The sequence below is a fragment of the Mus pahari genome, chromosome 23 (genome assembly GCF_900095145.1).
Source record: "Mus pahari chromosome 23, PAHARI_EIJ_v1.1, whole genome shotgun sequence".
Lineage (NCBI taxonomy): Eukaryota > Metazoa > Chordata > Mammalia > Rodentia > Muridae > Mus > Mus pahari.
The window spans coordinates 25,362,871-25,374,140 of record NC_034612.1 but is presented as its reverse complement, the minus strand read 5'-3'; the positions used below and the strand labels follow the sequence as shown (position 1 = coordinate 25,374,140).

Genomic DNA, 11,270 nt, shown 5'->3' with positions numbered 1-11,270 from the left:
TTAAAATACCAACCCTCTTTCCCTCAATTATCAGGCCTTGATCAATGCTTAATATTGCCATATATTGTTTATATATATATATATATATATATATATATATATATATATATATATTAAATTTGAGAAAGGGTTTCTCTGTATAGCTCTGGCTGTCCTGGAACTCATTCTGTAGACCAGGCTGGCCTCAAACTCAGAAATCTGACTGCCTCTGCCTCCCAAGTGCTGGGATTAAAGGCATGAACCACCACTGCTCGGCTTAGTTTGGGTTTTTTGTTTGTTTGTTTGTGTTTTAATTTTGGTTTGGTTTGGTTTTTTGAGACAGGGTTTCTGTGTGTGCCCCTGGCTGTCCTGAAACTCACTCTGTAGACCAGGCTAGCTTCAAACTCAGAGCTCCCCCTGCCTCTGCCTCCCATGTACCACTAAAGGGACCTATTTTCATGTTTTGTTGTTTTTGTTATTATCTTTGGTATTATTATTATTATTATTATTATGCTTCATGTTTTGTTTTGTTGGTTTTGTTATTGTTATCTTTGAGGGTTTGTTCTTTGTGTTTTTCTTTTTGTTTGTTTTTCTTTTTCTTTTCTTTTTAACCTCCTTTTGATGTCCTGAACCAATTACAGATGGCTGTGAGCCACCGTGTGGTTGCTGGGGATTAAACTCACAACCTCTGAAGAGCAAACAGTCCTCTTAGACAGCCCTTGTTTGTTTTTCTGTGTGGAGTGTGTGTGTGAGTGTGTGTGTGTGAGTGAAGAGACAGAGAGGAGGTGAGGGTGGGGGGGGGAGGGAGGGAGAGAGAGAGAGAGAGAGATATTTCGCGCTGGCCTCTAGCAGGAGCATGGATGAGGGCTTCCGTACAGGACACCACACCACTGAAGATGCTGCTCCCTTTCCCAGCAGCTTTGACTCTTCTAGATTCCCAGGGAGGGGCAGGCCTCTCGGTCCCTCCCCCACCTCCAACAGAATGCTGATGAGCTGGGTCTTGAGAAGGTCTTGTGTAGGCAGTCACAACTCAAGGCTTTGGATTTGGTTTCGAGGCAGGATCTCTTTCAAGCCAGGCTGGCCCCTGTCTTACTGCATAGCTGTGAAAATGACCTCTCATCTTCTGGCTTCACCACCCAGACAGAGCCTGGCTTACAGGTGTGGCGTGGTGCCCCATTTCTGTTGTCCAGGGCCTCCGTCCAACTCGAGGCTTCTCGAATGAGAGGCAAACTCTCTACCAGCTGAGCTGCACCCCCAGTGCAACTGCTTTTTTTCTTTTTCTTTGTAAACCATAATTTTAGCATGATTACTCATTCCATGTAGGCTCTGTCCCATGTGAATAAACAAATTAATACTAAAGGACAGAGATTGAAGCCAGCAGTTTCTAGGCATCCTCTACAGACCTCCTCCCGTGTTTGTTCCCCAGTCGGTCAACAGTCGCTGGTTTCCTGCTGGGAAAAGCACCATTTAGAGCTACATAACCAAGCTGAATCTTTTGTTATTATCTTACTTATTTTCGAGACAAGAGTTTCATGATGTAGCTCTGCCTGTCCTGGAACTCACTCTGTAGACCTGGGCCTCGAACCCACAGAGTCACTTGCCTTTGCCTCTCTAGTGCTAGGATTAAAGGTACGTGCCACTGTGCCTGGCTGACTTTTACTATTTATGTGGATGAGTATTTGGTCTGTATGACCCTGAACTACGGGTGTGCCATGCCCTCAGAGGGCACAAGCGGATGTCAGAGCTCCCGGGACTGAAGTTACCCTTCATTGTTAGCATCCGTATGGGTTCTGGGAATCAAACCTGAGTCCACTCTAAATGAGTGCTCTTAACTGCGGGATGGAACTGAGTTTCCAGCTCCTTCTTCATTTGTGAGACAGGGTCCTTTGGAATCCAGGCTGGCCTAAGGATAACCCTAAACTTTTCTTTTCTTTTCTTTTCTTTTCTTTTCTTTTCTTTTCTTTTTTTTTCTTTTTGTTTTTCGAGACAGGGTTTCTCTGTGTAGCCCTGGCTGTCCTGGAACTCACTTTGTAAACCAGGCTGGCCTCGAACGCAGAAATCCGCCTGCCTCTGCCTCCCTAGTGCTGGGATTAAAGGCCCGCACCACCACGCCCGGCTCCTAAATTTTTCTTTTCTTTCTTTTTTTTTCTTGAGTCAAAGTGTAGCTCTGACTGTCCTGGAACTATGTAGACCAGCCTTGAATTCACAGAAATTCTTCTGCCTCTACCTCCCAAGTGCTGAGATTAAAGGCATGTGCCACCATGCTAGGGCCGACCCTGGTCTTCCTGCCTACCCATCTCCAGTGCCACAAGTACACTAGTGTGCCTTGTTTTAAGTGGTGTGGAAGGTAGAACCCCTGGTCATGAACCATGCTTCGGGTGCTAGGGACTGAACTCAGGAACTCTGCAAGAGCAGTACATGCTGCCCATAACCACCAAGCCGCCTCTCTTGCCTAGTAATGGATGTATATAATTTATGCACATACATACATACATACATTCATACGATCCTCATGTATGATGGGTGTTCACATGAGTGTTTATATGGAGATCAGAAGATCATCTCAAGTTTGGTCCTCACCTTCTACCATCTACTTGGTCACCTGTGTAGCCCAGGCTAGCTGGCCCTTGAACTCACAGGAAGTCTGTTTCTAACTCCCACCTCACATAGGATCACAGGGATAATGGACGGCACTCCTCCATCTGGCCTTACATAGGTGGGGCTGGAACTCCGGTCCTCACTCTCTCTGGATAAAATGCTTTATCTACTGCACCATTTCCTCAAACCTATGTTCTTTGTCTATTTTCCTGAGACAGGGTCTTTATGAGAAGCAGAGCCACACCTTGACCCAAACCTCCAGATTCTCCGGCCTCAGGCTGCTGAGGGCTGGTATTCCAAGCCAGGGTGGCCTTGAAACCATTTAAATCTGAAAAGGCATCCAGTGGACAGGATGATGTCACAACCACTCACCCACCCAACTCAGCTCCCACAAGTTGGTAGAAAGAAGCTGTCAGGTACTAACAAACGTATTTCAAATAGTTTAATTTTAAAAATACTCTATTCAGTGCTAAAATAGGTCTTCACTTGCTGTTACCCATTTCCATTTTCTTAAACTTTTCTTTTTTCAGACAAAAAATAAAATCATAAAGTTTAATTAAACATGCAGATTTTAAAGAAAAGGGAACTTTCTAGAAAGTCTGAGCTGAAGGAGTACTGGGGCAGGTACTGTGGTCAGAACCTCCAATCATGGCTAGGGTTTTCTGCAGGAGGAGGTGGGGACGTTGGAATGAGAGGACGGGTGAACAGGAAGCTAGCTGCGTGTGTGCGTAGTGAGTGTGAGGATGCAGCAGAAGGTTCTGGCAGGCACAGGGCTGGGAGCAGCTGGGGCATCCATCAGAGGCAGCCCTGCCTCAGGCACAAGATGCATCCCCCATGGGTCTCCTGCCCACAGGTGGAGAAAGCCCCTCCGTCCTGGAAGAGCCTCTCCCCGGTGTTCTCCACGTCTCTACTGGACAGTCCCTCTCCCAGCAGCAGCCTGCAGGGCCTGGCCCTGAGGCAAAGTCCATACTCTACAGTCTCCATTCAATTCAAGTAATCCTAGGCACGCTTCTCTCGGGTGCCTTCCACACCTTTCTCCTTGTGGCGGCGCCAGCAGCTCCGTGCAGTGGTTCTGGAGGTGAGAAATGAACCCTGATGCTCTGGCCTACTTGGGGTGCAGAAAAGATGTGAGCGCTCCTCTGCTCAAGAGCAAGCAGACACAAGTGTCAGGAACAAGAAGATGGTGTGACGACCCCACGCCCTCCATCAGCCTTCTAGCCCAGAGGGCTCCCACGCACAGGCTCTGGACCCTAGTGCTTGCCCGGACCCCAGCATCAGAGCTCGGCCAGACCAGAATGCAATAAATAGAGGCAGGGGCCAGGAGGCGAGGGGCCAGGACGGTGCTAGCTTTCCGACGTGGTCTGCGGTACTACAGGTTGGTCCACACAGAATCGCTTCAAGGGAGGAGCACCAGAGTCGTCCTCTTCCTCAGTGGTCTGGAAGTAGCAAAACAGGGCGTGATGAGCCACCCTGAGCAGCCTTGCCCATTCCCCACACTGCAGCCACCTGCCCTCTGCCTGCTCTCAGGTGGCCGAACCCCTCCCCTATGCTAGAACCAGTGACTGTTTTCCCAGCAGACTCTACAGCCCAGCACAGCTGTGTTATCCACCCAATTCTTAGGGGCTCTTCTTCTCTTCCCTGGAAATAGGGAAGGCTGTAACTCTTACCTGTGTTTCCACCGGTACCGGCTCTTCCTTTGTGAGTGTGGGAGGTTCATCTGCAACTTCAGATGCAGGCAGCGAAGGCTCTGCAAGAGCAGCAATGTTAGCCCTAGGTAAGTCTAGCCTTGGCCTGGGGACAGTTCCTGAGATTCATATCAAGAGGATGCAGGCCCAGGAACCACATGTGCAGGGTCTAGCCAGGAGCCACTGTCCCTCATGTGGGATGAATGAAGTGTGAGTGGATCACAGAGGGCCACCATCTCAGCATGGCAGACACTGGAAGCCAAAGTTCACCTGCCACTCTGAACATCACAGTTCCTACTAAGTCCCCCTGTTCTGAGAGGGCTGCTACATCAGATAAAACAACACATGGAAGGATCTAGAACAGATATGGCCAACAGCAAGCACATATATTTATGTGCTGCCATATATATATGGCTACACAATAGAGGCTAACAAGGGCCACAGATACATAAGGGGCCCCTCCACGACTCACCCTCCAGGATCTCCTGGCCCAGTGTGGGGGGCTGGGAGTCATCAGTGCGGAAGTCTGAGGTGTGTGCTGGGCTCAGGGACTCGCTCTGCTGGGGGCTGGGACTTGAGTTGGTGCTGCTGTCCACTTTGAGTTGATAGACATCCGACACGGAACTCTGGTTGCTGTTCTCATCTGGAAAGCATATGCACAGGAAAGCAAGAGCTGGCGCTGGCACACTGACACACTGCTGCTGCACGCTAACACTGAAGGGGGACCGATGGGCTGGAGAGATGGCTCAGCAGTTAAGAGCACTTGGGAGGCAGAGGCAGGCGGATTTCTGAGTTCGAGGCCAGCCTGGTCTACAGAGTGAGTTCCAGGACAGCCAGGGCTACACAGAGAAANGCCTGGTCTACAGAGTGAGTTCCAGGACAGCCAGGGCTACACAGAGAAACCCTGTCTCGAAAAACCAAAAAAAAAAAAAAAAAAAAAAAAAAGAACTGACTGCTCTCTCACAGTCTCACAGGTCCTGAGTTCAATTCCCAGCAACCACATGGTGGCTCACAACCATCTGGGATCTGATGCCATCTACTGGAGACAGTGACAGTGAGTTCACATACATTCACATACATAAATAAATAAATCTTTAAGGGGGGCCCCGAGTGGGGTTCCCAAGTCCAGGGTACTCTGCAGAGTTGAAGCAGACTCGCTCTGAGACAGGTGTCACTCTACAGACCAGGCTGGCCTCAGCCTTACACTGATTCTCCTGGCTCTGCTCCCCTGTCAATTACAGATGTGACTCAGCACACGTGACCAGCGCTCACTAGGTCTCTGAACTCATTAGCAACTCTTGAGCTGCTTTTGTGTGGTGCTAAGGATGGGACCCAGGGCTTCCTGTGCACTGTGGGAGTACTCTACCAACTGAGCCATATTCCCAACCCAAGCATTTTCTACTTGACAATATATAGAACATGCAGCTGAAACCTATGATTGCAACATTTCTAGCCCAGGAATGTGGAGCTCTGCTTATATAACCATGCTGCTATTGCCGACCAATTACAGCTCTGGCCTGGTAGCTTCTCGCTGCACAGTGGGCGGCAGGGGTGCCATCTGTGCCTTCCCATGACACAAAGAATGGCAGCACCACGTGTCTGGACCTCAGGGTTCCTGAAGGAGGCTGTGGTGCCTGGAGGAGATCACTTCAGGCTCTCAGACACCGGACTGCCCCAAGGATGAGAGATTGCCACCTGGGGCTGTCTAAAGGCTTAAGGTCACCACGTGTAAGTTAAAAGCTGAGTAAAAGCTGAGACGTCCACAGTTCCCCTCCCCCATCGCCTCCAGCAGGCACAGTCTGGTCACTTGCACTTGCTTCTTCCTTGTTCAGACCGCCTTGTCACCAGCCTAGCCTGAGGTGACAGCTGTCTCGCTCAGCCTTACACTACAGACAAAGTGAACACTCCAATCCACGAATGGCTCCTACAGTGGAGAGTGCTCTGTGCCCTGTGCTCCTTAGGGCCTCACTGTCTGCCATTCTTTAACCTTTGCCCTGGCTTCAGCTAGCAACTGACCGAGCACTGTTTCTCGGACTGTCTCTTTCCCAACCTTCCTGCTGCTGGCTGCTATGACTTCCCTTTCCAGGTTCCTTGCAAAGCTCCTATACGTTTGCAACACTGGTGACAGTATCAGTTGCTTGGAGGAGCCTCAGTGTTCCCCAGGGTGGAAAGGCCACCCCATGAGCTCTGATGACACCCTGGTCACCTTCTACCACACTCTGTAGTGTCCCTGCCACTGCCTTCTCCCAGATATCCCAGTGCCAGACACAGGAAGTACAAACAAAAAGGAGGGGTTGGTGACGAGACCGATGCCTCCTGTTTCCTGGAGCCTTCTGATCACTGAAGAGCCTTTCCCTGTGTTCTCCTTACTCCATGACACCGACCTCAGTGGGGAAAAAGGAGGCAAGCAAGGACAACTGCATGCTAGGGAGCTTCCAATTTGGTTCCTAAGAGACAGTGTAAGGCCACTGCGGTCTTCCTGCTTTCCACACAAAACTGAGAGAGAAAGGGAAAGAGACAGAGAGAGAGAGAGAGAGAGAGAGAGAGAGAGAGAGAGAGAGAGAGAGAGAGCGCTAGCTAAAGTTCTGATTGAGGCCAGTCGGCACAGACTTGTAACAGACCTTCCTGGCAGGCTGAGGCAGGACAACAGTTCAAGGTCAGCCTTCGGAACCTACAGAGATCCTATCTCAAAATTAAACAGAGCAGGGCTGCAGGCGTAGCCCAGAGGCAGGGACTGGAAACTCAATCCCAGGTACTGCCAAAGGGAAAAACAGAGCAGCCAAGACTTGTCACCTGTGCACTGCGGCCCTGGGAGTGAGAGTGAGGACCTGCCGGGGCAGGACCGCCTTCCAAGCACTGTGCGAGCGGTGCTTCTCAACCTTCCTAATGCTAAGGCCTTAGGTGACCCCTGCCAAACAGGCATTTCACCCCAAAAGATGGTACTATGGGCGCAGGGGTCTCTCAGGCTGTCTGTCTCAGGAGGCAGCAACCCTGCCTGAGGGTGGCCTACTCAAAAGAAGCTTGAGAACGCACCCACACCCTAACTACCCACCGGGATCAATGACGCCTGTGTACTGAAACCAGATAAAGCACAGCACTTGAAGTAGTTTCCAGAGCGAGGAGCTTGCTGTCTGCCTGGACCATGCTGGGCTAGCATGGCTGCGGAGTACAGCTGCCAGCCAAGCGCCTTCTTCCTTTCCTCTTCTTCCTTTTATATTTTTAATTACATTATGCATATTATTACATATATTTTTAATTTACATTATGTATTTGTGTGTGTGTGTGTGTGTGTGTGTATATACATGTGAGCGGTGAGTAGAGGTGCTTGAGGAGACCAGAGACGGGGTCAGCTCCCCTGGAGCTGGAGTTACTGGGTGCTGCGAGGCGCCTGATGTGGACACTAGGGACTGAACTCATGTCCTCTGCAAGAGCAGTCCCGACTCTTAATCACTGAACCACTTAACCACTGAACCACTGATCCGGCCCAGTTGTTTTGCTTGTTTGTTTTGTTTTGTTTGAGACAGGGTTTCTCTGTGTGGCCTTGGCTGGCCTCAAACTCAGAAATCCACCTGCTTCTGCCTCCTGAGTGCTGTGGATAAAGGCCTGTGCCACCACACATGGCTCCCAGGTGTGTTCTTATTCCTGTGACATCCTTGAATTAATCTGTACTTTTTTAGATTTATTGTGTGTGAGGTTTTGCCTGTGTCTTCCTATGTGCACCACTTGTGTTCTTGGTGCCTGAGGAACTCAGAAGACATCAGACGCCCTGGAACTGGAGTTAGGGATGCTGTGAGCAGCTCAGCCACATGGTGAAAACGGAACCTGGGTCCTTGCGAGAGCAACAAGCGCTCTTAAGCACTGAGCTAGCCTCCAGCCCTCAAGTCTCCTATTTTCTGAAAGGAAGATATGCATAATCAACTCACCCTGGAATTCAAGGAGGAGGGAGGAATTGGCTGGGGCATCAGAGGGAAAGCCATTAGGTTCCCGGGCTGCTGTATTATTCGATTTTGATTTTTCTTTCTATAAAAGAAAAAGAAAGAAATATGACACAGGTAAGCAGGACTCACGGGAGGACAAGGGGAGACCTGCTGTTTGAGAGCCCTCAGAGATCTGAACAGAAGTAATGGGAGGAACTGGGAACTCAAGAGACAGAGGAGAATGAGGAAGACCCAGGTAACTGCTTCTTCTCCACCCAGCCTCTCTAGTTCCAGAGTGAACTCCATAGTGGAGCAGCTGAGCAACACGAGAGGCAGGTACCCGGCCTCTTCTATAGCTCCATAGTTCTTCTCTGCCCTAACTACAATATTCAACACTCAACCCAGCCCCATCTACAAGCCAGGTGTGGAGGTGAGCGTACACACGCGCACGCACACGCACACACACGCACACACACACACACACACACACACACACGCGTGCTAGGATGTAGTTCAGTGGCAGAGTGCATAGCATTTGTGACACCCCGGGGCTGCATCCCCAGCACTGCATGAAGTGGGGCATGATGATGCCTGACTGTAATCCCAGGACCTGGGAGGCAAGGGGATCAGAAGTTTAAGGTCATCCTTGGATGTGTATGTATACATATATGTATACGTGTGTGTGTATATAGCAAGTTTGCAGCCAGCCTGGACTCCATGAGACTGTCTCAACAAACAAACAAGTCCTAAAAACGAAGCCCCCAAATAAAATAAAATAAAATAAAAAACCACCCAAGCTGGAGAGATGATCAGCAGTTAGGAACTTGGGCTGCTCTTCCTCAGGACCTGGGTTCTGCACCCACACAGCAGCTCATGACCATCTATCTGTAACTGCATTTCCAGGGGAGCTGAGGCCCTTTGTGAGCTTCTGTAGGCACCAGGCATGCATGTGGTACACAGGCTCACATGCAGTCAGAACACCCACACCCAAAATAAAAGAATTAAACAAATGAAAATGCCCACAAGGGCTAAACACTCGATTCAATAAACGAGAAGAGCTGGAGAAAAAGAAATAGCCAGAGCAAAACCCAGAGATTGACAAACATTACAGTAGTTCTTTATACAGGTTCCAGAAGCAACAAAATTGCTTAGTGTGTAAAAGGCACAAATACATCAAAAATAAGTGAAAGACACAGTAAGCAAACACATAATGTTTTTGTTTGTTTGGTTGGTTGGTTTTTGAGACAGAGTCCCACTATATAGCCCTGGCTAGAACTTTTATGAGTGGTGATTTGAATGAGAATGGTCTCTACAGGTTCCTATGTCCAATACTTGGTCTCCAGTTGGTGGAACCATGAGAAGGATTAAGAGACGTGGCCTTGTTGGAAGAGGTGCTGGCTAGTTTCAGGTCCACTTGACACTAAGTCATTTGGGAAGAGGGATCCTTAATTAAGAAAATGTCCCCATCAGGCTGGCCTGTGGTGCATGTTCTTGAGGGATGATGGGCCGCCCCTGGGCTGGTGGTCCTGTGTGCTATGAGAAAGCAGGCGAAATCTCTCAGCCTCTGCTTGGGTCCCTGCCTCCAAGTTCCTGCCTTGAGTTCCTGCCCTGATTTAGCAGCAGATTGCAGGGAACCTGAGAGCTATAAATTAGAATAAACCTTTCCCTCCCCCAGCTGCTAAAGGTCAAGGCCTTTATCATATCAATTAAAACTCCAGGACCGAGGAGGCGGGGCGGGGCGGGGCGGGGCCAGCGGGCTTTGAGTTTTCAAAAGACTGCCACCATTCATTCCCAGAGTACCCTCTGCAGCCTGCAGGGGAGCTCTTGGTTGTCCCAGCCACCGCACCTTAGCCCTGCCACCTCTGTAGACTCCAAATAACCCTCTGGAAGCAAAAGCCCAATTAAACGCCTTCTTTTGAAAGTTGCCTAGGTCAGCCATCTCATCACAGGGACAGAAAAGTAACTAAGACACAAGGTAAACCAGGATGGCCTGGACACCTGGAGTGCAGAGATTGAAGGTGTACACTGCCATGCCCAGCCCAAGGGACAGGTTTTAAAACACAAAAGAATCCTGCAAAACCCCTCCGTACCCGCCCACGTGAAGATTATGAGCAGAGGGCCGCAGACATTTCAGGTCCCAAGTCTCGAAGTAAGCCTGAAGGTAGACATTACCAGAAGCTGCCCTTGAAGGCAGCCAGAACATGCTGGCCCCACCCATGTATGCTTGTGAGGACTGAGAAGGGGTAAGTTGGCACTGTCCCCAGTAAGGCGTCAGGACAAATGTCCACCTGCATGGAAATGATGGAAATGGAGCCCTACTTCACACATGTCTGCCCTGCCTCAGGTGTCTCATAAATGGAAAGATAACAGCCAGCCCCTACATGACATGCAAGATCATTTCTGGGGCCTCGAAGAAAGGCCATATTCCTTCTGTTTCCTTCATTATGGGGACAAGAGTCCTACTGCCAATCTGATTCCAATTCACTTCACTGCCCACACCAACCTCAAACTCCCTCTGTAGCCCAGATAGGCTGTGACCCTGTGTTCTTCCTTTTCCGCCTCCTGAGCACTGCGGGGACTGCAGGCCTGTGGCACTACCAGGCCCAACTCCTTAGTTATTTGGTTGTTTTAGATGGCTATGAAGTTCAGGCTCCCGAGCCTCCAGTTCCTGGGATATCAAGTGTGCACTAGCACACTCAGCAGGAAAACGTCCTTAAGACTTAATTTAAATGCATCAAGTGTATTTTCTATGACTTATTTTTATCTTTGTGAATTTGAACACTTTACCTGGGCACGGCAGCTCACCACACCTGTGATCCTAGCGCTCTGAAGGCTAGAGAAGAGCGATGTACAAGTCCAGGAACAGCGTGAGCTACACAGTGAGAGTCTGTTGCAAAAATCCCCAAAAGGAATAAGTAAAATTAAATGCTTCTATTGCACAGGATACTACAGAGTATTTAAAAAAAAAAAAAAAAAAAAAAAAACAAGAAAAAAAAGGAAAGATACATGGGTAGCTTAATGGACAAGCAGCAGAATTCCCACAACTCAGGAGAAGACGACGACTGTGTAAGGACAATGCCAAGCATGGTGA

At 49.4% G+C, this 11,270-nt stretch overlaps 1 protein-coding gene across 1 annotated transcript in view; it reads right to left on the bottom strand.

The window, feature by feature from the left end:
• Positions 1-2,997: 2,997 nt before the first annotated feature.
• Bcl7b (BAF chromatin remodeling complex subunit BCL7B) overlaps positions 2,998-11,270 on the bottom strand; it is a 14,207-nt gene continuing 5,934 nt past the window's right edge. Inside the window, exons 3-6 of the mRNA XM_021186779.2 lie at positions 8,186-8,282; positions 4,735-4,905; positions 4,245-4,324; positions 2,998-4,013 (exon numbers count right to left, since the gene is read on the bottom strand). Coding sequence (XP_021042438.1) covers positions 3,921-4,013; positions 4,245-4,324; positions 4,735-4,905; positions 8,186-8,282 — 441 coding nt within the window. The 3' untranslated portion in view covers positions 2,998-3,920. The remainder of the gene's footprint in view (positions 4,014-4,244; positions 4,325-4,734; positions 4,906-8,185; positions 8,283-11,270) is intronic.